The sequence below is a fragment of the Choloepus didactylus genome, chromosome 20 (genome assembly GCF_015220235.1).
Source record: "Choloepus didactylus isolate mChoDid1 chromosome 20, mChoDid1.pri, whole genome shotgun sequence".
NCBI classification, from domain to species: Eukaryota; Metazoa; Chordata; class Mammalia; order Pilosa; family Megalonychidae; genus Choloepus; species Choloepus didactylus.
Genome location: NC_051326.1, coordinates 51,036,994 through 51,063,888, shown reverse-complemented (window position 1 = coordinate 51,063,888; position 26,895 = coordinate 51,036,994). Strand labels below are relative to the sequence as shown.

The following is a 26,895-nucleotide window of genomic DNA, read 5'->3' as shown; positions in this document are numbered from 1 at the left end:
ACTTCCATCTGGTCCTTCCTATCATAAGTGGCTCTTTAATCCATGGAATGAATTCTGTTTTGGGATCCTGCCAATGCCAAGTGTGTCTATTCCAATTATGCTTTCAGGAATTGGGGAAATAATTACAGGTTAGATACTGAACCCCACTGGCCTACTGTAAAATGAACTTGGCCACAACTGCTTCAGTCCTCACTTTGATACTTAGACCTTGGTGATGTGTTGAATCCCAAGGGATTGACCTCAGTTCAGAGTCTTTATGGCAATTCACAAAGGTCTGAATAATTCCCTTTTGCCACAGCTCTGTCATCCTATAATAAAGCTGCCCGGACTTTAAGTTTTTCCAGTTATATAGACCAGGTAATATTTGAGTAGTCTTACCATACCTTTTTATCTTTTAGCCATTGCTGAAGAAGTCTTTGCATTAAAATATTCAGATTTAACTGGCGGTTGTGGCCAGTTAGCCTCTTCCCTTCTCAATCCTATCCTTCCCATTAAATCAAGGAGCCTGTTTCAATGATGACAACTCCCACTGTCACCCAACCTGCAGAGGTCAGCTGCCACAGAGCTTTTCAAAGGTGCTAGTGCTCCCCCACTAATGCTTGCAGAATGAGAGACAATAGGTGAAAACCTGCATAGTTAGAAACTTTGATGTCATGATCGATCTCTTCATCATATTCTCTCTTTCCTTTGTCCTCTTACTACAATCAATCTCTACTTCCTATACAGTCAGGCTATATAACTTATGCATGACTACTGTCTCTAAAGGATTTAAAAGTTCAATATAAAAAATATTTTTAGCACAAATCTTTTGGCCATACTATTGTGCACACCACATTATACCTGTATTAGTTGATTGCCATAGTGAAGCTGTATTCTACTTCATTTATCCTGCTAAGCCTGGGTCAGACTCATAGAGATGGCTGGCATCTCTAAAAATAGCTCTAAGATTCTTAATATGCTCATTATGTTGCAGTGCCATACAGAAGCATTCCTCCTCCTACAGCTGGGGATCAGATTATGTCCCGAAGCCGGAGCATTGTTAGCCCTTTAGCTGGAGCTAACTGTAGATGCTTTTCATGCTCATAAAAGGTTCTAATCTCTTTTGAATTCCTCTAAGCCTTTTGAGTCGGTAATCCCTTACAGCAAGCAGTACACTTCATGGGTACAGTTGGCAGCTTCAAGTATGCCTCTTCCATTCATTTTGCCCTAATTATCTTTTTATCTCATTAAGTGCCTTTTGGCTCTTAGGTTACATGTGAAAAATATAGATAGCAGTGTCAAATTGGCCATAAAGACACAACTTGATGTTTTCTATTTCAAAGCAATGGATTGTTTGTTATATGAGCCAAGAGACTGCATTTCAGAACTGGCTCTGCTTCTAATAAGCTGTTTGACCTTGGAAAAGTCAGTTAACCTCAGTGGGCCTCAGTTTCCTCATTTGTGATCTCTGAATGCCCTTCCAGCTCGGATGTTCTCTGGTTCTGCGAGTCTTACGTCAGCATGAATGGGGTCGCCATGTCATATACGTGGTTTTAGATAGAAACCATGGTCCCTGCCTTCTGGGAGCTCCCAATCATTATAATATTTATTCTGAACAGGCAATTACAGTCTAAGAGCTAATTTCAGGATATTATTAAAAACAGAAATAAAAGATGAATGCCTGGCTAGTATAGCATTTTTCCTTCTAAAGATAGGATTTTCCTTCTTAAAAGCACCTTAGTTTCTTTGATAGCTGCTCTGTGTGAGTTGAATGGTTTGTTGAGATTCACACAGATATGGAAATCCTAAGAGTTTTAGAACCAATTTGTATGTCTCTATGGATATATTTCCAGCGTTCCTCAGTACTGTTTGCCTTCAGTTTCATCTGTTTCTGAGAATTTGGTAAGTTTCTGACAATACCTACCATATTCCTTGAACATAAAGTTCACTCTTTATTTGGTAAATGTTGGCAAATTTGTACATTTATAGGGTCAGTGATGTTGGCAGATATCTACTCTATGCAGATAACTGCAACTTTCTAGTTTTCTTCAGACTGATTTCTAGTATTAACATTTTTCTGTAAGAGAGTTGGAACTCACCTCATACCCACCAAATTTTCAGATTAAGTAGTGGAAAGGAATTTTTATAATCCTGCAGAAAATCCAAGTAAAATTTCTGTACCCTAGAAACTCCTTTAAAGCTTTTCCCCTTTTATTTACCAATTTTTAGAAAAATGTATTGGTTCATTAGCAGTTTGCAACTCTAGTGAGGTATTTTTTTTCTGTGTTATTATGAACCCATACATTGTTAACCTAGTTGATGTTTCCATCTATTGTAGTTATTATTTGTTCTCATCTATTTTGTCCAATGAGAGCCTCATTTTGGCTCCTGGGTCATTTTGACATACCCCTATACTACTTACATACCCGTTTTCGGTATGCTGGAAATTCTTCATTCAGTTATTTATTCAATTCATTGAAGACATGGCAAGTTGAAGAAAATTAAAAACCTCATTATGCTGGTAGCATCATAGATCCTTGTGTTTCTATAATAGAGAGCAATGAAAGTTGACTAGCGCTTTGTGGTCATGAGCCCTCTGAGTAAATTTTGGAAGCTAGATGTGGTGTCATGGGGAATCAAACAACAGGAAGTGTGCATTCAGAGATTCTAGATTGTGAAAAATAATGGTTCATCTTTTTCAGCTGTCCAGTCTTCTGATTTTATGGGTATCATCATTTCTTACCTGTGTTAAAATGCACTATGGTAGTAATCTCCTAACTTGCTTCCCAGCTACCCAACTCTTTTCTGGTTCCATCTGAAAGCACAACTCTTAACCATTTTTTATGTTTACAGGGTTCTTGCTCCATGACTGGCTCTTGTGTCCTCATTAAAAATCCTCATCCTCCCCACTCCCTACCCCCAGTCCTCCACCCCATTATCTGTAGCAGACAGGCTACACTTCCTAGTCCAGTATTTAAGACGCTTCATGTCCTGTCTCAGGATGTCTTTCCCATCTTACTCCTTAGAGCTTTAATTCACTTGTGCCATATCCCAAATTGAATTGTTTGCCCTTCTCTATGCTCTCATGCCTCCAGGCCTCCACCCCATAATCATGCTTCTAAATAGACGCCTCTGCATTTCCATGTGTCCAAATCTTCTTGGGAGCTTAGGTTTAAAAGCACTTCTTTCAGATACCCTTTCCTGATATTCTCTCCCTAATAGGAAGTATCATTCTTTCCCTCAGCACGTAATTTACCCTGATGTTTCTGAAATCACTCTCACCAATCTTTACCTAGTATTACTTAGCCATTTGCTTGTTTTACATCTTTGTGGGCAGTCCCTATATCTAACTCAACTTTGTATTTCCAACCAAATGGCAGCAAGCTCTCACACTGATGATTATAATTAGTAGACAGATGATTTTATAAGTCAGCTTATTGGTGTGTAACAAACAACCCAAAAAAATCTCAGTGGTATATAGGAAACATTTATGTCTCTCTTAGCTACTTGCAGTTTGGCCAGAATTGGTTTATCTGTATTAGATTTGTCTGGCTTGCTTCCAAGCTGCTGGTTGGAGTCCATGCGTGCTTCACATGCCTCTCATCTTTCTTTGGACAGGGGCTATACAGGGCATGTTCTTCTCATAGCAGTGGCAGAAGTGTTAAGAGGTCAAGCCTAGCTATGCAAGTTCATTTCGAATCTCTGCTTGTTTCACATCTGCTAACATCCCATTGTCCAAAGCAAGTAACATCAAGCAACATCAAGCAACATGGCCAAACCAGAGCCAATGAGCAGGGAAAAACATAGTCTACCTCTAGTGGGAGGAACTGCACCATCACATGGCAAAGAACATGGATATAGGGAGGAGTGAAGAGAATTGAGAGCAATGATTTTGTTTTGCACAGTTCCCTTGTTTTTATTTTAACTTTTGAGACTAAGGTTATTTACCGAAAATAAAAGAAAAAATGTAAGTAAAGCATGTATCATTGTGTCAGACATGTTACAGGTGCTCAATAAATGGCGATTTCCTTCCCCTCACTTTTTTCGTGCCATGGCTCACTTTTACTTAGTTGGTGTGTCAGTTGCATCCTATGGGAAGCAGACACCAAGTCAGGGTTGGGAATGCAATAGGCTTACTGGAAGGTAATGTTTGTGAAAGTCAGAAGGGGATGAAGCAGGATTGGGCAGTGTTTTAGTTTCCCAGCTGCTAAAACAAATCCCATACAGTGGGTTGGCTCAAACAATGGAAATTTATTGGCTCATGGTTTTGAGGCTAGAAGTCCAAAATCAAGGCATCAGCAAGGCAGTGCTCTCTTCCAGAAGACCATGGCATTCTGGGGCTGACTGCCATGATCCTTGGTCCTTGGCTTTTCTTTCACATGGCAATGCACTGGGCAGCCTCTCCTGCCTTTTCTCTCCATATGGCATTCACTCTGCCTATGAAGGACTCTAATAATTCAGATTAAAGGCCAACCTAATATAGATGGGCCACACCTTAACTGAAGTAACATCTTGAAGAAATCTTATTTACAATGGGTCCACACCCAGCAGAATGCAGGCCAAGACCAAGAACATGTCCAAACTGGGATACACAGTTCAGTCCACCACAGACAGGGAAGGTCTTCAGACTATGATGCAGATCTGATGCCTGTGAAAGGAAAGGTGGAAAGGAAGCTGGATTGGGCAGGGAGAGTCTAACATGGCAATGAAGATTTAACCAAGGCTCACCCTACCTCATGAGGAGCTCTTTAACAAAGATTTCTCACTAAAGGAGTCCCATAGTGGGCACAAGTGACCAGGTCCTAATATCTCTGTTGTGCTCAGACTTTAATTGGGGGCTTCCCAGTATAAACTTGAAAGCTAAGGTAGATTGTGAAGGTGCTAGCAATTGGAGGCTGTCAGCTAGCAGTTCTCCTTGCAGGTGACTAGCAAGTTCTTTCCTGAGGGAGGTCTGAGTGGTGAACTTTCATGACTTTCACAGCCCACCCCTTAAACCACGCAGATCCATTTCTATATACATGTTTGGAAAGGTGCTCTTCCAGGGTTCCTGTGGCCTCTTTTCTTGAGCAGTAACTCAGAAGAGGGAGGTTGGTGGGACAAACTATAGCTTCAGGTACAGTTGGCCTTAGGGCCACAACCGGTATTCATGGCCTCCCTTCTCCAGTATCCATTCCATATCCCCCCTCCCTCAGCTATCACCTCTGGTACTCTTGGTGACCTCTTCTTGGGGTGCCCCAAACTCTTAAGTCCTGAGGTGTCTGAGCTCCTGCTTATCATGCCCTTTTGAGGCCAGGGTTGCTGTACTGCCATAACTGGACAACGGATGTTCTAGTTTGCTAATGCTGCCAGAATGCAAAACACCAGAGATGGATTGGCTTTTATAAAAGGGGGTTTATTTGGTTACACAGTTACAGTCTTAAGGCCATAAAGTGTCCAAGGTAACACATCAGCTTTCGGGTACCTTCACTGGAGGATGGCCAATGGTGTCTGGAAAACCTCTGTTAGCTGGGAAGGCACGTGGCTGGCGTCTGCTCCAAAGTTCTGGTTTCAAAATGTCTTTCTCCCAAGATGTTCCTCTCTAGGCTGCAGTTCCTCAAAAAATATCACTCTTAGTTGCACTTGGGGTATGTGTCCTCTCTTAGCTTTTCTGGAGCAAGAGTCTGCTTTCAACGGCCGTCTTCAAACTATCTCTCATCTGCAGCTCCTGTGCTTTGTTCAAAGCATACCTTTTGGCTGTAGCTCCTCTTCAAAATGTCACTCACAGCTGCACTGAGTTCCCTCTGTTTGTCAGCTCATTTATATGGCTCCACTGATCAAGGCCCACCCTGAATGGGTGGGGCCATGCCTCCATGGGAATATCTCATCAGTTATCACTTACAGTTGGGTGGGGTGCATTTCCATGCAGACAACCTAATCTAAATGTTCCAACTTAATCCCCACTAATATGTCTGCCCCACAAGATTGCATCAAAGAATATGGCTTTTTCTGGGGGACATAATACATTCAAACAAGCACAAGGGAATACAAAGAGGTGCTTAAGTGCATCACGTGAGTTCTATATATATTCCTCCCTGTTGTGGAATAGCAACCTTCCTCTCCCTGCTGATCTGGGTTATTTTCCCCAGCCAAGATGGTGGCTCCTCTTGACTGGGGATTCCTGTATGAAAGAAGTCCAAAGGCAGCAGTTGTAACTTGTAGTTGGATGCTATTCTTGCTGTGTCCCTTGGCAAATTTGCACCCTCTTTGGGAACCAGTGCCTGTAACTCTACAGCACCCAAAGTTGTGGACACAAGTAAAAAGTCTCGAATGGGTCTTTATGGATGATGGTAAGTGGGCTCACCCTGGTTTTTTCTCTTGGGTTCCCAGCCTCATGTAATCTTTTTTGGGGGGACACAGTACTGTATAAAGTTGTCTATTTCAATGCACGTGCTGCATTCTGGAGATTGGCACCCAGCTGCACCTTCTCCTGGTCATTCCAGTGCTTGGTCAGACCTGCAGTTTCTGGGTGGCATGAAATGTGATATAAACAGCAGACCCCCTCATCTAGGCCCACTCCCATATCTGTTATACAATGAAGTGGATTCCCTGATCATATACTCTGTTGTGGGATTCTCTGCCTAGATTTCAGACACTTCTTAATCTCCAAATTGTGGTGGCTCTGGCTTTGCAGACAGGGAAGACGGACTCAAACCTGAAATCGGTATCTATTCTTGTGAGACTGAATCACTGGTCCTGCGAGGATGGAATGGGCCCAATGCAGTCACCCTGCCACCAAGTGGCACCACTGGTCTCTATTGTTGACAGGTTGGTTATTCAGAGGCAGCAGTAGTAGATCAGCCTTGGTAAGTGGAAGTCCATGATTTTGGAGCTGTGACATGCCTCTGTTCCTGACACTGTGGTCACTGATGAAGGCTGGCTGCATCAACTGCCTGAGTCATTTTTGTGAACTTGGCTATTTAATGCCTCTTCCATGGTAGATGCTTTTCTGGCAGGTGTTAACATATGATAAAAAGATACTAACATTTCATGCTTAATCCCATATGTCCGTCCATGTGAAATGAATCTGTGCCCCTTCTCCTTCCTCACAGTGAGGATGTCCAAGCACAACACTCAAAGCTTGTGCACTGGGAAGATTTTCCTTCCCCATTGTCTTTTAAGTCCACCCTTGAGTGTAGCTGTTTTGTAGACACTGTTCATTTTTGGCTTCGACCCACACACTGAGCCCACCCATCTGTAAACCAAGTTCAGGTTTTTTCTCACCCTTCAGCAAGACGTGATTGGAGAGAGGGCATTGGTGCATTTGTAGTGGGTGATATGAAGTCTGGACACCTGCTCATGCAGTTTACACATGTCCTCTGGTCCTGCCTGGTTTTGATCCTGGAGATACCATTATTATTTTACAGTGGATTGCTGCTAGGTCTACCTGGCTTTGTGACTTGTTGGGTATGATTGAACTCACTCATGAGTGACACCTGGCCACTTGGTGCCCCATCCCCATGGTCAAGGGTTTCATCTATCAGCACCCAGAGCACAGTCATCTCTTCTTTAGTTTTTGGGTTCCAGATTTGTAGCTGGCTGAATAAAGGTTGATATTATTGGGGTGATTTCCCTCAGCCTCCTGCTCATTCATTCTTGTTTTCTTTTGAATATATAGTATGCATGTATTAGGCAGGCAGGTACTCTCACTGGATGCCCATGTTCTTCCCCCTGGGAATGCCATCTCCTATTACCCATCTTCATAACTCTGCCAATAGAGCTTCTTTGGCTGGCATGCTGGCCTTTTTGATCATTAAGATAATTGCTACCCCTGATTTCTGGCAGTTAAATACCATCACCAGTCCTCTGTTGCTTTGGGGCCAGGTTTAACTGCCTGAAGTCAGGGGGCTGTCATAAAGCTTGTATCAACAAGCCAAGATTTGTGACAGCCTCTCCTAAGAGTGCAATAATTAAGTCATATGGTAAGTGAATATTCAACTGCCAAAGTGTTTTCCAAAATGTTTGTACTATTTTACATCTTTCCTGCAATGTGTGCGAGTTCCAGTTGCTCTACATCTTTGCCAATACTTGGTAGATGATCGTTTAAAAATATTGGTCATTCTACTTGGTGTGTAGACTATCTCATTTTGGTTTTATTTTGCAGTTCTCTGATTACCAATGTGTTGAGCATCTTTTCATGTGCTTGTTGACCATTTATATTCTTTCTTTTGTGAAGTGTCTGATTCAGTCTTTTGCCCATATTTTTAAAAAATGGGTTATTTGTCTTATTAAATTGTAAGAGTTCTTTATATACTCTGGATATGTGTCATCTATATATATATAATGAATATTTTCTTCCAGTTTCCTCCTTTTTTTAAGTGTCTTTTCAAGAGTAGATGTTTTTAATTTTGATGAAGTGCAATTAATAGTATCTTTTGGTGAATTGAAGTTCTTAATTTTAGCATAGTCTAATTTATTAGTCTTTTCCTTTATAACTAGTGCCTCTTTTCTACTTGTTTAAGAAATATGATCCTATCATAAGATCATGGCAATATTCTATTATGTATTCTAGAAAAGAATTGTGTTACTTTATTTTTCCCATTTAGATCTCCAGTCCTCTGTTGCTTTGGAATTGATTTTTGAGTACATTGTGAGGTGGTAGTCAAGATTCCTTTTTTTTTTTCATATGAATATTCAATTCATCCAGCATCTTTTATTGAAAAGACCATCTCTTGTCCACTATAATGCACTGGCATTTTTGTTCTGAAGCATGTGTCCATCTTTGTAAGGGTATTTCCGGACTCCATTCTCTTTTTTCTGGACTATTTTTCTTTGAACCAATATTAAACTGATGTCTGGTAGTATAAATCATCCAGTTTTGTTCTTTTACGTACCTGTCTTGACTATCTGGGCTATTTGCATTTCCATTTAAACTTTAGAAATTTAGAACTAACTTGTTGATTTCTGCCCCAAAAAAAGCTTGCTGGAACTTTGATTGGAATTCATGGACTCCTTACAATATTGACTCTTTCAATCCATGAACATGGTATATCCATCTATTTATTTAGGTCTTTAATTATTCTCAGGAGTGTTCTTTGTTTTACCATACACAGGTCTTAAAAATTTTCAGTTAGAGTTATCCCTTTGTATTTGATCTTTTAATGTTATTGTAAATATCATTTATTCAAATTTCATTTTCTAAGTTTTTGTTGCTGATCTACAGATATACAATTGACTTTATATTGTCTTTGTGTGCAGCAATCTTATACTATTAATATAGTCTTGTAATATTTCTAATAATATAGTGTAGTTTAACAAAAATTTTCTTCTCACATAATTATCAACAAGTAAAGGTATTTTCATTTCTTCTTTGTCCATCCTAATGCTTCTTTTTTCTCTTTCCATACCAAAGCAGCTAGAACCTCCAGTATACATTAATAAAAATAGCAGTACAGAACATTCTTTTCTCATTCCTGTTCTTGGGGAAAGCATTTACTATTTCACTTCAGCTATGATGTTTGCCACAGTGTTTTTTCTTTCTCTTTACTTTTTTTTTTAAAGGTATATTTCTTTATCAGAGGAAGCAAATTTCTTTCTTTTCCCAGTCTAAGAGTATTATTAGAAATGGGCATTGAATTTTACGAAAATGTTTTTCTATATCCCATGATTACATATATTTTTCTTTCATTTTCTTAATTTAGTGAATTACATTGACTAGTATTCAAATGTTAAATTACCTGATATACTTGGAATAAACCTACTTTGCTTGTGATATAGTGTTCTTTTTATATATAACTGGATTTGATTTGCTAATATTTTGTTTAAGATTTTTACATCTATATTCATGAGAAAGAATGGCCTATAATTTTCCTTTCTTGTAATTCTCATTTCAGGTTTTGTTATCAGGGAAATATTCCCCAGGGTTTTTTGTTTTTTTTTCCCCCTAGCAGAGTTGTGTGAGATTGCTATTATTTTTTCTTTAAATGCTTGAAAGAATTCATGGGGTTAATCATCTATGCTAAGTGATTTCTTTGCGGACAGTTTTTAAATTGAGTCAATTTATTTTATATGCATCAGTCTATTCAGAGCTTTTATTTCTTCTAGTATCAGTTCTGTTAAGTTTAGATTTTTCTAGGAATCTACATTTTGTCAGCTTTAAACATTTTTGTATAATGTTCATAACATCCTTATGTTATCTTTTTATTTTTTGGGAAATCTCTACTGATGTTTACCTTTCTATTCCTGATATTTATGTCATCTCTTATAACTACTCTTGGAACAGATGTTCAACCAATCTTTACCTTTTAAATTTTAGTTACCCTCTCCTCCCCATTTATTCCCACTGTTGGAGGGACCCCGGTGCCACCAATTCCCAAACCTTGTGGGGAATATAAATGAGGTTGGTTCTCCACTTTCTCATCTGTTGGTTCAGGATTCAGCTTTCTTGGGTACACTGCTTCATGCATGACTTGTTCATTTGCTTTGCACCTTCTAAAATTTCATTGATGTTCTTCCTATCTTTGTGGGTTTATGACTTTACAAAGATAACAGAACAAAAAAAATCCTCTTTATTATAATATTATAAGAATTTCAGGACGGAATGAAAGTTGAAGTGTGCATGTGTTCAATTAACTGTATTTTCTTGGAAGTTCCTCCATTGCTTTTTCTTTTTATCAAGTTAATGGACTCTTATGTAGGTAAAGAGCGTGTTTTAGGTAAACAGGGTGTGTTGGAAACTTACAGGTCCAGTCTAGTCATTTATGTTTAATATCTGGTATAGACTTTGAAGGAAGGTAGCTTGTTAAAGAATGAAAAATATCATTTCATCAGCACCATTTTGGTCTACTGAAAAGTAACATGGAAGTAGATGAGGAGCTTGGCAAGCTGGCAGTTATAAGAAGACAGTTATTTTCTGACACCTGAACACAATTCTCCATAGGGGAAACTTGTACAGTCAGGGAATTTGCCACTAGTCATTTCTTCATTATAATATCTATTTTTATGATCCTATGCCTTCTGTCATTTTAAGCATTTCATCCATTTTAAATGCAACCATAATTTGGGTCTCATGTTATTAGTTCTATCACTTTTCAGATTAGACATTGCTTTCCCTGCCATTTAGGAAAATTAATATAATCTTTGCATCTATTGGGTTAATGTTTCAGGCATTCACTTTTTCTTTCCTTCTCACAGTTGCCAACTCTTTCCTTGGCTTTTCTAATGTTTTCAGAAGTGCCATTGTCAATCAATCTCATAGGCTCCACAGAAAGACTGTGTAACTGAAAACTTCAGTAAAAAAATTAATTTCTTGTGTCAACAGAAACCATTGCATGCTACATTTTTAACTACGTAGTTAAAAACAGAAATGTTAACATTAACATTTTTATGTTACATTATCAGTCTTTTTCTTTAAGCTACAATCCACATTCTTTTAAACCCAGCTTTGGCATCAGAAAATCTTGGTTGAAATCCCGATCCCTACAGGACTATTTGATCATGGGTAATAATGGTAATAATAATATCAACGAAGGTTGGTATTTTGTCCATGTGTTCACTGCTGTATTTCTTGGTTAAGTAGTTAGTATTTAGATTGGAGGGCCACTGTAGTAAATAAGAAACGGTACATTTTCTAATGTAATATAGGTCCTTCTCATTTTTACAATGCCAAATTTGTTTTCTTATTTATTTATATGTGGGAAGTAAAATTTATGAAGGTGTTCTGGTTCTAATGTAATACTTTTATATTCTGTGTTTGATACCAATTGATGAATGATTTTGTCATTTGTTAGAAGTCTTCTATTAAGGAGAAGGTCATCTAATAAGTAACCCAATAAGGAGAAGGTATTTTGCACATATGTACTTCATTAGTACTGAAGGGAAAACAAATTTTGAAAGGATTTATATTTAGGAATTTATGATTAACTTTCATCACATAGTGTTAAATCTGATTTTCTTTAATTTTGGGTAACTTTAAATTTTTTAATATTGGGTAACTTTCTAGAGAGGCAAAACCTAGAGCCTGGCACATTTCCTAAAAACAAGTGACCCCAGTCTTATATGTTTTGCCTTTTTATTCACAAAAGGTGGCTTTTCAAGGTGCTCCAAGAATGCACACATTCCTGGAGCATCTTAAAAATACAGTGTCAGGATTCTGGGAGAGAGGTGGGGTACTGAGCAGCAACACCAGGAACATGTGAGTCCGAACCCTCTTGTTTGTAGAGCAGATATGTTGTTGGCACAGCTGGTGACGTAACCGGAGGTCACAGCATCCAGCATTGGCTGTGCTCTGCCCGATGTGCCAGGGCGCCGTCCAAGCCGAGCTGGCCCTAAAATCTGTGTGGGCTTCAGCTTGTGGCTTCGCTGTCTGATTTTGCCTTTTGCTTCCCAATCATTTGTCACCGTGGGTAAACTGAGGTAGAATAATCCTAAACAAAGTATTTCCAAATGGAGTATTTCTATGGGTGCTTAATGTCTGTTTAAGAAGATCTAATAAAGCCATAAGAAAAAAAAAATCCATTTAATGCAAACCATAGGCAGAAAGAGATGAGCAGTGTATGTGGTGATTATATCTTCAGCCCTCCATTTTGCTCCCTTTTTTGAAGAACTATTGAAGAAGAACGGAAGAAAATCGATTTTGAAGAAATTTAATTTTCTCCTGAAACAGAATGATGGTTTTTTAAAACAAGGAAGAAGTGGGTTAAACGTATGCTAATTACGAGCTGTGCCTTGTTCTGCTGGCTGGCTGTGGGTCTGTGCTTTTTTCACTCTGTTCCCTCTTTGCTGCCTTCAATTTTAAATATTTTAAAGAGCAGCTGTGCCCCGCTTATGGATTTTGTGTAAATGTTGATGCGCCGTATACGGGATGTGGGCCGCGTAGCATGCTCTGTTGACATTATCCCCTATTGCTTAGCTTCAGACAGTAAAGTCCTGACATGTGCCGCCGTGTGGAGGATGCCGAAGGAATTGGAATCAGGCAGTCATGAATCCCCTGATGATTCATCAAGCACCACGCAGACCCTGGAGCTACTCTGTCACCTTGACAACACAGCCCATGGCAACATGGCCTGGTAGGATTCTGCATATTTTATACGCTCAGAACAAGCCTGAAGGTTAGACGGGTGCTCGAGTTGATACAGATTTATATTGCAGAAGCTACATTACACACTTTTCAAAAGTCTTCTTTCTTAAAAAAAAAAAGGCACGAATTGATTTTTTTTTTCAGTCCCAGTTGTTTTCTAGATTAGAAACATTTATGGGAACCCTACCACATACATAGTACATGAGCCTGCATCCGGTTCTTTCTCCTTTTCTCCCAAAATCAGTTATTGTACAGATATCTGACATAATAAAACAAATTCGTCACCATATGGCACTTAATTTTTATGTTTTTTTTTTTTTTTTAACTTTGTAAATACACTTTTATTCAGAAGTCTTAAACATGTGATTTTTGATTTATTACTTCAGGTTGAAGGCCTATAATTTCTTTTTTCTGTGAACTAACTATGAAAGCACAGTGTGCAAGTTGTGTCATAGCCACAAGTACTCCATGTCTTCATTCTCATATTTATTTTTCCCCATCTGTCATCTTGCATGTCGAGGCACCGAGAGCTGTGACAGTCATTCTTTAGGGGCTCCCTGGCCAGCTGCCGGGTAAGGGTTACGTAGAGCTTTCACTTTAGCCGTCCACCAAGCAAGTCACAACCAAGGAACACTCTTCAGAATATGGTTACACTTGATGTCTGAAAGAATTGAAACCTGGGTAAATTTAAAAAACCATGTTTTCTAGAAGGGACTGTGAGAGCATAACACTGTTAACAGGCGTTTAGAAATATGGAAATAATACTACTTCCATGTGTATGTGTGTGTGTGTGTGAGAGACAGAGAGAGAGAGGGAGAGAGAGAGAGAGAAAGGATCCATTTCCTCCATAATTGTTTCTTAGCCAACTCTACCAATTAAATTTAATTCAACAGATATTTATTAAGCACCTGCCGCACCCTGCCAGACTCTAGGGACGTCAGGGTGAATAGGTCAGGGACCTGGCCTCAAGCAGTCACCATCTCTAGGGGGAGACCAACAGTGTAGACGTCTAAGCATGGTATGGACAGATTGTGATATATACAGAAATCGTTGGGACCTGGGGCTGTGGGCCCCCAGAGAAAGGAGTAATTAATTTTACTAGAGTAATTGAAGAGGGATTCTCTTAGAGGGTAACATCTGGAGCTGGGACTTAAAGAGTGGTTCAGATTTCCATTAGCAGGTTGTGGGTATTGAAGTAGTAAAGGAGAACAGTGCAGCAGATAAAACACAATTTCTGGCTCTGGAATGCATTTTATGTATCACTTTGTGATAGATTTACCTTTGTAATTGTTATGCTGCCATCAGGTCAGCAATTACTTCTTCTTGTAGAGGTGTACTGAGTAGCAGCATCAGCACCCAGTCTTGAAGAGTAAGGGGAGGCAGGTGCGGAGCTCTGAAGTCTGGCTGCCTAAGTGCAGTTCCTTGCAGTCCCCAACTCTATGCAAATTAAAATCACAATTCAGATTTTCACATTTCAAATAATAACCACATTTTCCCAGCAAGCGCTTGTGTGTCTTTGTGTGTGCACACGTGTGTTTCAGGAGCTCCCCCAGGCACTGAGGGAACAGAGATGAATAAGATACAGTCCGGGTCAGCAGTCAGCTCAGGGAGAATGTCAGCGTCATGTGACAAGTACAGAGCTGGAGGTGAGCTTGGAGAAGGCACCTTGGCTCTGCCTAGGGATTAGGAGCAAAGGGAGGGATTGTCACATGGCTTCCCCTAATTTACCACCTTGGTTGAAATACTGTAAAAAATATGCCAGCCAAAAAAGCATGCCACACCTGTCCCTGGATACATTGTAGGGAAAATTAGATTAGAGCGTTAACTCTGTGGATCAAACCTACAGATACACATGAAAGGGAAACTTGTTATGAAGTAACTGTTGCTATTTTATCACTGTCAAATTTAAACTGTCTTCCTCATATCTACCTTGGAATGTGATTTATTCTGATTTTGCTGCCATTGTTTCAAGTACGTCTTAAAATTCTTTTTTTTTTTTTTTTTTTTTTTTTTTTTGTATTCCTATACATTATTGCATGCTCTTTTTTTCTTTAACTTTTACTTTGAGATCATTGTAGATTCACATGCAGAAATGATATGGAGAGATTCTGGGTAACCTTCACCCAGGGCCCCCCAGTGGTAACATCTTGCTTAACTAGTTGCCTCAGTTGCCAGGCGGTAAAAGCTGCAGATAAGCCTTGCACTTTTGTCCTACATTCATTGGTGACTTTGTTTACTGGAATATGTTCAGGTTAGAGTAACTTCTTTGAAAGGGAGTTCCCTCCATCTGACTTCATCACACCATTTGCATCAGAAAATTGAGTAATTTCTCTCTTTGTAGTCTATTTGTCAAGGATTTCCAAATTTTCTCTGGGTGTCATAGAATCCCCTTTTTCAAGGTCAAAATTAATGTCTTTAATAATACAAGGAATTTTAGAACACAGTATAGCCATATACAGTGTCCATTATTTAAAGGAAGTAAATGCTGTTGTGTTCGTTCGTTGGGTGTATAGTGGGGGAATCATAGTAGCTGGAAGTAAAGTTTATAATCCTTTACAAATGTGGTTCATAAAGCATATTTAGCAATACAGGGAATATTGTCTCTCCTAAGCAGGTTAACCATTGAAATCTAACATGACTAAATTACAAATCTGAAATCCTGAATGTGTGTGGTATTTTAAATATCTATTACAGGGGATTCAGCCAATAAAGAAGCTGTCTTCAATGTAAAAACTAGGGTATCACATCACAACCAGGAAGTTGACATTGATATTATCTCCTTACTTTATTCAGATTTCACCACTGTTACATGCATTCATGTGTGCATATTTGCTTCTATGCCAGTTTATCACGTGTAGATTTATTTAACCACCACAGTAGTCAAGATACAGAAGATCCCGTCACAAGGCTTCCTCATGCTACTCTTTCATAGCTACAGCCAATCCCTGCTCCACCGTCCCATCCCTAACCCCTGTCAAACACGAATCTGTTTTCCATCTCTGTAATTTTGTCATTTTGAGAATGTTATATAATTGGAATTCTGCAATATGTAACCTTTGATACTGATTTTTTTCAATCAGCATAATTCCCTGTAAATTCATTCAAGTTGTTGCATGTGTCAATAATTTGTTCCTTTTTATTCCATAGTATGTATATGCCAAAGTTTGTTTAACCATCCACCTGCCCTGCAGGCTGGAGGTGTGCTCCCTGCTAAAAGAAACAGTGTCCTCTAGGCCATTTCAGCCTCTGTTTCTTCTGGAGCAGTCTGAAGTCCTAACTGAGATCACCACACACATTTCCGTTGAGCTCTTGAGCAAGAGCTATTTCAGCCCTGCAATGAGTAGGGAGGGATTAAACAGTTTTTGGTCATGTATAGGTTTTGCATGAACATACATTTTCATTTCTCTTGGATAGAGTTCGGGAGTGCAATGACTGGGTTGTATGGTAAGCACATAATTTAGTTTTGTAAGAAACTGCCGTATTCTTTTCCAGAGAGGCTATACTGTTTTATGTTCCAGCCAGCAGTGCATGAGTGATGCAGTTCCTCTGCATCCTCACCAGAATTTGGTGTTACATGCGTTTTTTTGTTTGTTTGTTTGTTTGTTTTAGGTATCTTCAGTGGTGTCAAAGTTTTATGATTAGACAGGGAATTTGATTTTTGGAAATTTAAGTCTTATGAATACATGGAGGTGAGGAAGCCTCTTTGGGTTCAAAAAAACAAGGTGATCACTAGTGTTTTTTTGTTTGTTTGCCTGCTTGATTTTCCTCGTGGCTTATAAATTGACCAGGAAAGCACTGTCAGAAGAGATGCTCCCAGACATATTCTAGTCAGTAGCAGCACTGCTGGATGTAAGGAAGCATCTCAGAATGCCACAGTCCAGTGCCCTGCAGGCTGGAGGCATGTTCCCTGCTGAAAGAAACAGTGTCGGAGGACTCATGTCCTCTAGGCCATTTCAGCCTCTATTTGTTCTGGAGCAGTCTGAAGTCCTAATTGAGATCACCACTCACATTTCCATTGAGCTCTTGAGCAAGAGCTATTTCAGCCCTGCAATGAGTAGGAATTAAACAGAAGAACAGAGTTTGCCAAACCCTCCTATTGTCTTTAGCTCCCATTACTGAAAACAATGAAGGCTAAGGAAGGAGATAATAAAAAGGCTTTGTGATAAAATATGCTCAATTTGCACATTAATTATATGTGTTCCAAAGCTAGTCTGCTTAAGAAAGCAGAACAAGCCCTGGATGGGACAACAAAAAAACTGATTTTTTGTCTTCATCCTGCTTTTATATAGTAACAGGATCACAGAAAAGTCACTTCATTTTTGTAGCTCAATTTCTTCAACTCTAAAATGGAAATTATGTTTTGAAGTTATTGTGATGATTATGTGGCATGATATATAAATATATAAATGGTACATATTGTATTTATTAAGATTAACAATAAAAATATGGAAATGAAAGGGTTGGTATAATGTACCCTCAGATCCCTTCCAACCCTAATTTTCTACAATTCTGCCCCGTGGTGACGTAAGCTTAGAGGGGCCACTAGGTAACCAATAGCACTTACCATCCTTGTGTGTGATGAGGGGACATGCAGCTTCTTTCCTCAGATACCACCTCTTCAGAGAAGTCTTAACCATTCTGTCTGATATAATCACTTCTATACCACAATCACCATGACTTTGTCTCAATCAGTTTTATCTTTTTAATAACAGTTATCACCACTTGATATTCCATTATCTATACTTATGCTTATGTGTTTATTTTCCCCTGTTAGACTGTGAGCTTCCCAAGTTCAGGGACTTTAGTTCAATGCTGTATCCTCAGCACCAAAAATAGTGCCTAGCACTGTAGCCCTTCCTCATACTTGAATGAAAAAAATGAATGAATTATACCAACAACAATATTGAGTCATACCTGCGAACCAGGCCGTGTTCCAAGGGCTTTACATGCATTACCTCATTTATTTGTCACATAGCCCTATATAACAGGCGCTACTGTTATTTCTGTTTTACAGATAAGATAACTGAGGTCCAGAGAGAAATGAAGTAGAATTTATCCAGAGTTACTCATCTCCTAAGAGGTGTATTTGGGATTCGTACTCAGGCAGTTGAACTTAAGAACACCAGAAACATCCATATTGCCTCTACTGAATGAATGAGTCATCATCTATGGTCATCAAATTGTGATTGGAAGTTATTTTAGATTCTGATAGTATAAACTTATCTTACTCAGAAAAAGTTTTGAGAATGTTTGCATATTTTCAAGCTAGTTCTTTTTGGATGATAAACATAAAGAAATTATATTTTAAATGAGAATTACTCATTTTGAAGATAATAAAGCCACCTTCTTTACTAGCATACTTTCTCCTCTTCACTCTTGATTTGCTTCTTCCGTCAGCATGTAATTATTTGTGACAGAAATGATAGACTTCAAGTTAGAAGTTCTGGGCTTTAATTTCAGCTCTGTAGCTAATTAGCATATAACTTTAGGCAAGTCATTTCTGTTTGGGCCTCAGGTTTATTATGTGTAAAATGTGGTTGAGTGTTAGTGATCTCTGATGTTCTTTCTAGCCCTAAATTGAGCTGCAATAGCCTCTGTTTCACATTAGCTCAATGCCGCATATCTTTTTTCTAAGGAATCAAATAATAAATTACAGATCCTCTTTCCCCGCTGCCTGTAACTTTGAAACGGATGGCACCCTTGTTACTCTGGCCAAGGCAACCTATCTTGGGACAGCAGTAGGAGCCTATATATACGTGACCCTGGAGGGTTCTGGACAAAAAAGGACTTTAGAAATCATCTAAATTAATTTCCTCATTGGATGAAGTTAGTTCAGACACAATTGGAGATGTGTTGACCCCTTCAGGATGCTTTTACCAAATTGCATCTCAGGGATGATATCTTTAACCATTTGTAATGTATCTTATCCTATCATATTTTAGGTTTTATTCTGTAAGCTGCCTTAAATTCTTTCAGGAGCAAGCTGAGAAATAGATAAATAAACAGAAGTAATAAAATTCTACCTTATAACTGCTGAAGAAACTGAGGCTAAGAGACGGTAATCACAGTGCCCCACATGTGATTCTCAGCACTTTTTCACTGTCCAGTTAAGGAAGGTCTTTCTGAAACTGCTTCCCTTTTGTGTTTCATGTGCCTTTTCTTCTACGAAGAATTAGATTTCTCCTTGAGGCACTGCTTAGGATGATGGCTTAATGCATTTTATCAATATATGCAATGTGTATATTGATAGTGGATGCTGGGCAGTTGACTGCACGCTGACCAAATTTCCAGTGTCTCTTGCACTTTACACCTACCTATCTGACGTTTTTACCAATGTCTTTTGGAGCTCTGACAAAAGGGAGGTTTCCTGGGACTCTACAGGAAGAGCAGGAAGGAGGTACTTATTTTTTGAGAGTATTGTGCTCTTGTGTCAGCTCACTGTGAAGCTGTGATGTTGAGTCCCTGCAATGCATCATCATCACTATTGGTTTGATGTCTGATTAGCCACAACAGGGTAATTTTATGGTTCTCCATCTCCTTTTGATGATAAAGAGGCTCTCCAGCTGTTGAAGAGTTATGTACCTTAGCTTTAGATTAATGCTTCCCTGCTGACTAGTGGAAGCAAAGTCAAAATAATAGAAACTTCGGTATATTCTTGTTGTGCTCCATTTCCCAAGTGGTGTATCAAGAGTAGTCATTCAAATCGCCTTGTTTCTTGGATGATGAAAATCTCCTTTAAAGGAGAAGTTACTAAAATCAGTTATCAGAAGCCTTCAAAGGATGGAATTAAAATTAACGGCAGTCAGTTGCAGCTTCCTCCCAACTTACTGACATTGCCATGATCCAGCATCTGAAGGAGCCCAGGCTGTACTGGAGTTAAGCAGTACCACATTCAGCAGGCCAGCTGCTTCTCTAGTGGCATTCTAAATGCCCGTGGCACTTCCACACAGTGACCCAGCTAAGCTCTACTCCCTTGGCCAACTTTTGGCAGGGAGGGATGTCCTTTCAGTGGAGGTGGAGGTAAATATCACATTGAAATGCCAGACAGCCTGAGAGTATTCAGGGATACCTGGGAAAGCTAAATGTACATGTTAAGATTATTATTAGAGGAAAGTAAAAGGGCACAAACAGTGCAGTTGGATTGGAGGGGGAAGAAAAAGAAAAGCAATGTGTGGGTCGCAGTGGCTGCCCAGTAGATACTTGAGGTATTTTGGCCAGAAACATGGATTTGGCCTCATTTCTCTTTTTTTTTTCCTTTCTTTTAAGTTCAATATGATGGAACAGTATAATTTGGCTTAATTTGAATGTTACAAAGAATAAATCAACAGCTATCCGTAATATCTTGCAAAAGCTGTATTTGGGAATAAGTAAGAAATTGTGTTTGAAATTTTAAGAGATCCTATGATGTGATTCTACCATTAAGGACAATAGAGAATTGTTAGTAATTATGACAGTATCATCATTGAAGATCTGTGAGATTTTTTTCAGAGTTGTGTTCACACTGTTTGGTTTTACCCAACCTAGATGTACTTAGGTGTAAGATTTTAAAAACTGGAACCCAGGAGTTGCTCCCAAAGTTATTGTTTCACTACTGAAGTTGGCCATTAGTTTTTTAAAAAGTTCCTAATGGAAGCCCAGATTAATGTCTAACATCTCATTCTGTGTAAGAAAAGAACAACCTTTTGGCATTATAGGACAATAGAAAAATGTCTTCCTCTCTCAAGTTGTTTAAAAGTCTCCATTGTAAAATGCAGGAGTGGTTGTCAATGTCTCCCTTTTCTCATATAAATGTTGTTAAAAAAGATGATGATTAAAAAATATTTAGTAAAATGTGCAATGTACAGATAAAACTTACTCTAGGAAGAGTCAAGATACAAAAGTCTGGACATACAGTGCAGAAAGTTTAGATAATTATTTATATTACAAGAAAAGTTCTTATTCTAAGAATTTATTTCAGGGTTCCATTAAATAATGTGGTTCAGAAGTGAATTTCAGTTATGAAGTTTCCAATTATGAATCAAATGTGTGCTCTACAAAACATCTATAGGTATAAAGAGGCATACCACTGTATCCAGTGGAATAGTTTAGAGGGATATATTTTTTAAAGTTCTATTTGTGATTATTTAAACTTAAGGTTTAAATAATTAAAAATATTTAAACCTGAAGGTATATACTAGCCCTGTGTATGGGAATTTTTAACTACAGTTCATTTTTCTTCTACTGGTTAAAAAATTGGGGTCAGGGGAGGAGAAGGAAAAGAATTAGAAGAAAAAGAAGAAGAAAAGACCGAATTGCTATTCAGAATTTGATGGTATATTTTGTTTCAAATATATTATAATTTAAAAGCTGACTTTGGGCTTAGTGAGAAGACCCAGGGAGAAGAAGGTTTTGATTCAGCAAACTTGCCCTTCTAAATAGGGTGAAGTGATTCAGGCAGTGTTATTTAGGCTTCCTCTCCTCTTATGAGGAAATTCTGCAGTGAAAGAGAGCATGCCACCGTGAGCCTGTGTTGTAACAGTCTTGGAGAATATGCTGGTTTGGAGCTGTTATGTAACCCAGAAAAGGCCATGTTCTTTTAATCCATTCCTGTGGATGCAGACCTATAGTGAGTGGGACCTTTAGATTAGGTTGTTTCAGTTGAGATGTGACCCAGCCCATTCAAGGTAGGTCTTAATCCTTTACTGGAGTCCTTTATGAGAGGATAAAAGGCAGAGACATTTGGAGAGAGCAGAGAGAGAAGTGCCCCGGAGATGCTAAGAGAGGATCCACAGAAGCTCAGAGAGGTAGCCACTGGAATCAGAAGCTGAAAACAATGAAACCCAGGAGAGAAGGACCAGCAGATGTTGCGATGTGCCTTCCCTTGTGACAGAGGAATCCTGGATGCCAGCAGCCTTTCTTCAGAGAAGGTATCTTCTTGCTGATGCCTTAATTTGGACATTTTTCATGGCCTTAGAACTTGTAACCTAATAAATCCTCACTGTTAAAAGCCAGTCCATTTCTAGTATATTGCATTCTGCAGCTTTAGCAAACTGAAACAGAGAGGACAGACAGTGTGGTGGGCACCATGTTAGTAAATCTGAGCATGAATAGGGATTGGGGCTATTTTGACTGGTATGAGATCCATTCATTGGATTGATGCTCTAGACCAAATCCTGCTCCTCCAGTTTTCTCTGGGGCAGAAGGACAGGAAAGATGGACACTCAGTGACTGAGCCATGGACTGGGAGGAACTGTGAAAACTGTGTCTATAGTCAGCCACATCTACTCTGAGGAGAAGCATGTCTAGACCCTTGAACATTTCCCACCAGAGGACAGGCTGTTGAGTGGGGGAGGTCTAGGTACTTAGTGCCATATTTTTCCTATCCACACACTCAGTAAATGGGCCTCTTTTCATTTTTTTGAATTCGTATTGGCGTGCTTTTTTCCACAGGTCCTGTGGAGCATTTGTTTAGGCTGTTAACTGCTGACGTTAGCCTTACCAAGACAAAACAAAACAAAACCCTGAAAGAAAGGCCTTTCCCCCTCAGGTAAAGCTTGTATTTGGCCTTTCCTTTTCATCAGACTGAAAATGGAGTTGTTTGGTTCATAGAGGTATAAGTTTGTCCAGGCCAAAGATGTCACAATAAAGGTAGACTTTCTGATACCTAAGTCACCCACTGTCAAAAGATCTGTCAGAAAGGTTTACCAGTGTTCTGGTTTGCTAATGCTGCCATTATGCAAAACACCAAAAATGGATTGGCCTTTATAAAGGGGTTTATTTGGTTACAAATTTACAGTCTTAAGGCCATAAAGTGTCCAGGGTAAGGCATCAACAATAGGGTACCTTCACAGAAGGATGGCCGATGGCATCTGGAAAACCTCTGTTAGCTAGGAAGGCATGTGGCTGGCGTCTGCTTGTTCCCAGGTTGCATTTCAAAATGGCGTTCTCCAAAATGTCAGTGTCAGCTTTCAATGGCCGTCTTCAAAATGTCTCTCTAAGCTGCAGCAGCTCTGAGCTCCTTCTGTCTGAGCTCTTGTAAAGTACCCCAATGATTAAATCAAGACCCACACTGAATGGGCAGGGCCATACCTCCATGGAAATAATTTAATCAAAGTTATTATCCACAGTTGGGGGGGGGGTCACATCTCTATGGAAACAATCTAATCCAAAGACCCCAATCTAATCAACACTAATACGTCTGCTCCCCACAAGATTGCATTAAAGAATATGGCGTTTTGGGGGACATAATATATCCAAACTGGCACAACCAGACAGTGTATGAACATGGTTGTGTTACTTGAAATATTCCATATGTCATGGCCATAAAAGAACTTTTACATCCACAAATTCAGTCATAATGTGCTTATTGACTTAATAGCGTAACTCTTAAAGATTTTCTTTTTAATTCTTGTAGCACTTGTGAACATCTATTAGGTGTTCTATTGTAAATTTTCAAGTAGGAAAAAGTTAACCAGATTGCCAAATCTGTGTTTTAAGAGAGATTTATAAGCTGGTAAAATAATTTATTACATCCTTTTTTTAAGAAAGTGTTTTGAAAAATTTGGCTAGTACCCAATGACTTTAACCACCATCATATAGATATATTTCTTTCTTAAGGGTTTCCCTTTTTCAGTCAAATTAATAAACTTTTAAAGAGTTTTAGGATGTGATTAGAATAAATTGTCTTAACACAAGCAATCCTTGTGTCATCTGAAATCTTTGTATTTCAGTAGTTTTTGGTTGCTGCTTCATGAATACTGTAGAGCAGTAGTTTCCAGCATTTTAGCTGTTTGACTTTGTGACACCCCAACTTCCCATCCTGAATCATATATAAGTGATGTGAATGTAAATTAATTTTATATTGAAATTGTTTTGAGAATTTCTTAGTGTCCCTTGCTTTAGCTGTTTTCTCTGCACTCCAGGTACCAAAATCCAGAGTGGTGAATTACTCATTTTAAAATCGCTTATTTGAAGAAGAGAAGTGTACATTTTGTTTGATCAGCATGAAACATGCCCAGTTAGAACCATCATTTCCACTGTTATGCTCCTTGTTATCTACCTCAAAGGAGTTTAGATTTTTTATTTGCATGTTTTATGTTATTCAGATTTATTTGCAGAAACAGACTTTTTCTTGTGTTTTCCTCCTCTCAATGACTATGAGGGGATAGAGCATATTTATAATAGGTTTATGCTACTTTGTTCTTTACTTGTTAATATCATTTTATGTCCTCTCAAATTTACTTAGAGTGTGATAAAGCAGAAAAGTGGATCATTTTTATGAACAAAGAAATAAACTTCTTAGTTTAGAGTAGCAGAAATTCTAGGCTTTTTTCTTATTGTTTATAGCACTAGCTTCATGGTGATGATCCATGATAAAATAGAATTTCTCTTTTTATTGCACTTTGCATACTCCACTTATTCCAAGGTATGTTGCAACTGGTAATAATTATAGGGATTGCTACCTATAAAATAATAACAGTTATTTTCAGATGTATCACCCATGGATAAATAATGAAATGTAAGAAAAACGAGCTCTCCTTCCAGTAATTTCACTCAGGATTAGGCCTCCATATAATAACTAGTGTCTAATTTATATTACAGTTCTCCGTAAGCCCTTAGGAATGCTTTTCTTCTCGGAAGGATCCTGTAGTGTCTTGCAAGTGGGCTGATTTACTTGTCCTGGAAAAGAAGAGAAAGACTTTGTTTATAGTCTTGTCTTATTCCTAAATGGAATTGAAGTATCCTATGTGGATGTATGTTATAGGATAAAAAACAAATACATGAGAGGAGTAAGGTGAAAAGAAAATAAGAGTTAGAAGAAACCAAGGGTGAAATTAATTAATACATAGGAAAACATGCCATAAAGTTTGGCACACAAATTGAAGTGAAAGGGGCACTAGTGGTAATTAGGCTGGGACCGTCCCAGGCAAATCAGGAAGTGTGGTCACCCACTTAGTGACCAAATCAGAAAAGAAAACTGGATAAGCTAAAACATTCATGATGTCATAAGGGAAAAAAAAAAAAAAAAAAAAAAAAACCCACCACAGATTGTTCAGGAGATATGTAAACAAGACTTCCATTCTGGTAATATGGCAGGATGTGTTATTCACATGCCCCCTCTTGTCGAAAACAACTGAAATCCTGGATTAAAACAAAGAAAAAACATACTCTTGAAAGCATTAAAAAATTGAAATAATCATAACAAAATCTGAGGAAAACTGGGGACCCAGAGAAATTAGTAAAATACTGAAGCCATGTTTGCCTTGAGGACATTTGCCAGTCCAGCTAACGGTGGGATTTGACTTTATTTGGGGGGGAAGGGATGATGTGGGGAGGGGATTGGGAGTGGTGGGGGGATTTGGTTTTGATAACGTGAGGAGCTCAAAGGCAAAAGTCATAACCCAGATCTGCCAAAGGTAGAAAGTTTAATTGTAGACCTTTCCTTCCCACAAAGCTGGGGATCCCAAAGAAGTTCATGTACTTATTCTAACCCTAGGTCTGCTAGGAAAGTTGCCTTGAAGTTGAATAGAATAGGGGAGAGAAATCTCCAGAAGTTGTAACCAAAAGCTGGCACTTAGCCCTTGAGTATAATTTAAGAGGATGATAAACGTAGTTAAAATGGTTCAAGTTCCTTATTTTATCCAGAAGAAAGGTTAGCATTAACTTTAAACTTTGATTAGCTTAGTAAAATGTGTTTTAATTTGCAGTATAACCATCAAAAGAACAGATACAGAATGTGTAACTTCCACAGTACTAAACAGGAAAAAATGGAATGCTAAGAAATAATGTAAAAGAAAGCAAGAAAAGAAAGAAGAAAAAATAGATTAGAATCGTGAGCCTTACATAGGATAGTTATATAAATCCAAATGTATCGCCAATTACTGTAAATATAAATGGACCAAATAGCCCATGTAAAAGACAAAAATGATCTGATTAGATTGAAAAATCAAGTCTCATTATATTCTGTTTAGAAGAGACATATCTGAAACATAGGATATGGAAAGCTAAAAGTACAGTATGGGGAAAGACATACTCTGCAAATACTAATCTGAAGAAAGCTGAAGATATCTGGTATCTAGAATAGGGGAGAGAAGTCACTGGTGGTCTGAGGAAGCATGCCTGGAACTATGATACTGAGTGAGAGTGATTGTTCTGGTTTGCTAAAGCTGTCATTGTGCAAAATACCAGAAATGGATTGGCTTTTTTAAAGGGGATTTATTAACTTACAAACTTATAGTTCCAAGGCCATAAAAGTGTCTAAATTAATGCATCAACAAGGGAACTGAAGAACGGCTGGTGGCATACGGAACACCTCTGTCAATTGGGAAGGCACGTGGCTGGTGTCTGCTGGTCCTTTGCTTCCAGGTTGTGTTTCAAAATGGCTCTCTCCAAAATGTCTCTGGGAATCTATCTTTGCTCCTCTCTCTCAGCTCCTGTGTGTCCTTACTTCTTTCTCCCTGGGCGTTTCTCACTAAGCATCTCGGTGTCCTCTCTTATTAGATTCTCCGAGGCATACTCTGGACTTCATCTCTTAGCTTAGCATCTCCAAACATCCTGCTGTCAGCATCTCCAAGCATATCCAAGCGTCAGTGTCTGTGTTGGCTCCTGAGCTCTCTTAAGTACTCCAGTGAACCAATCAAGACTCACCCTGAATGGGCACGGTCCACATCTCCATGGAAATAACCCAGTCAAAGGTGTCACCCACAGTTGGGTTAGTCACAGCTCCATGGAAACACTTAATCAAAATGTCCCACCCAACCAGATTGGGTTAAAAGATCATGGCTCTTCTGGGGTCCGTAACAGTTTCACACTGGTACAGTCATATTGAGTGTGTGTGTGTGTGTATGTGTGTGTGTGTGTGAAAGAGAGAGAGAGAGATTGAG

At 38.8% G+C, this 26,895-nt stretch overlaps 1 protein-coding gene across 3 annotated transcripts in view; it reads left to right on the top strand.

Annotated features, from left to right (window-relative positions):
* Nucleotides 1–26,895, top strand: part of EIPR1 (EARP complex and GARP complex interacting protein 1) — a 213,798-nt gene that overhangs the window by 143,124 nt on the left and 43,779 nt on the right. For all 3 annotated transcript variants that reach the window (XM_037812844.1, XM_037812843.1, XM_037812845.1), the window contains one exon: nucleotides 12,866–13,022. In XM_037812844.1, the coding sequence (XP_037668772.1) occupies nucleotides 12,866–13,022 (157 nt within the window). The remainder of the gene's footprint in view (nucleotides 1–12,865; nucleotides 13,023–26,895) is intronic.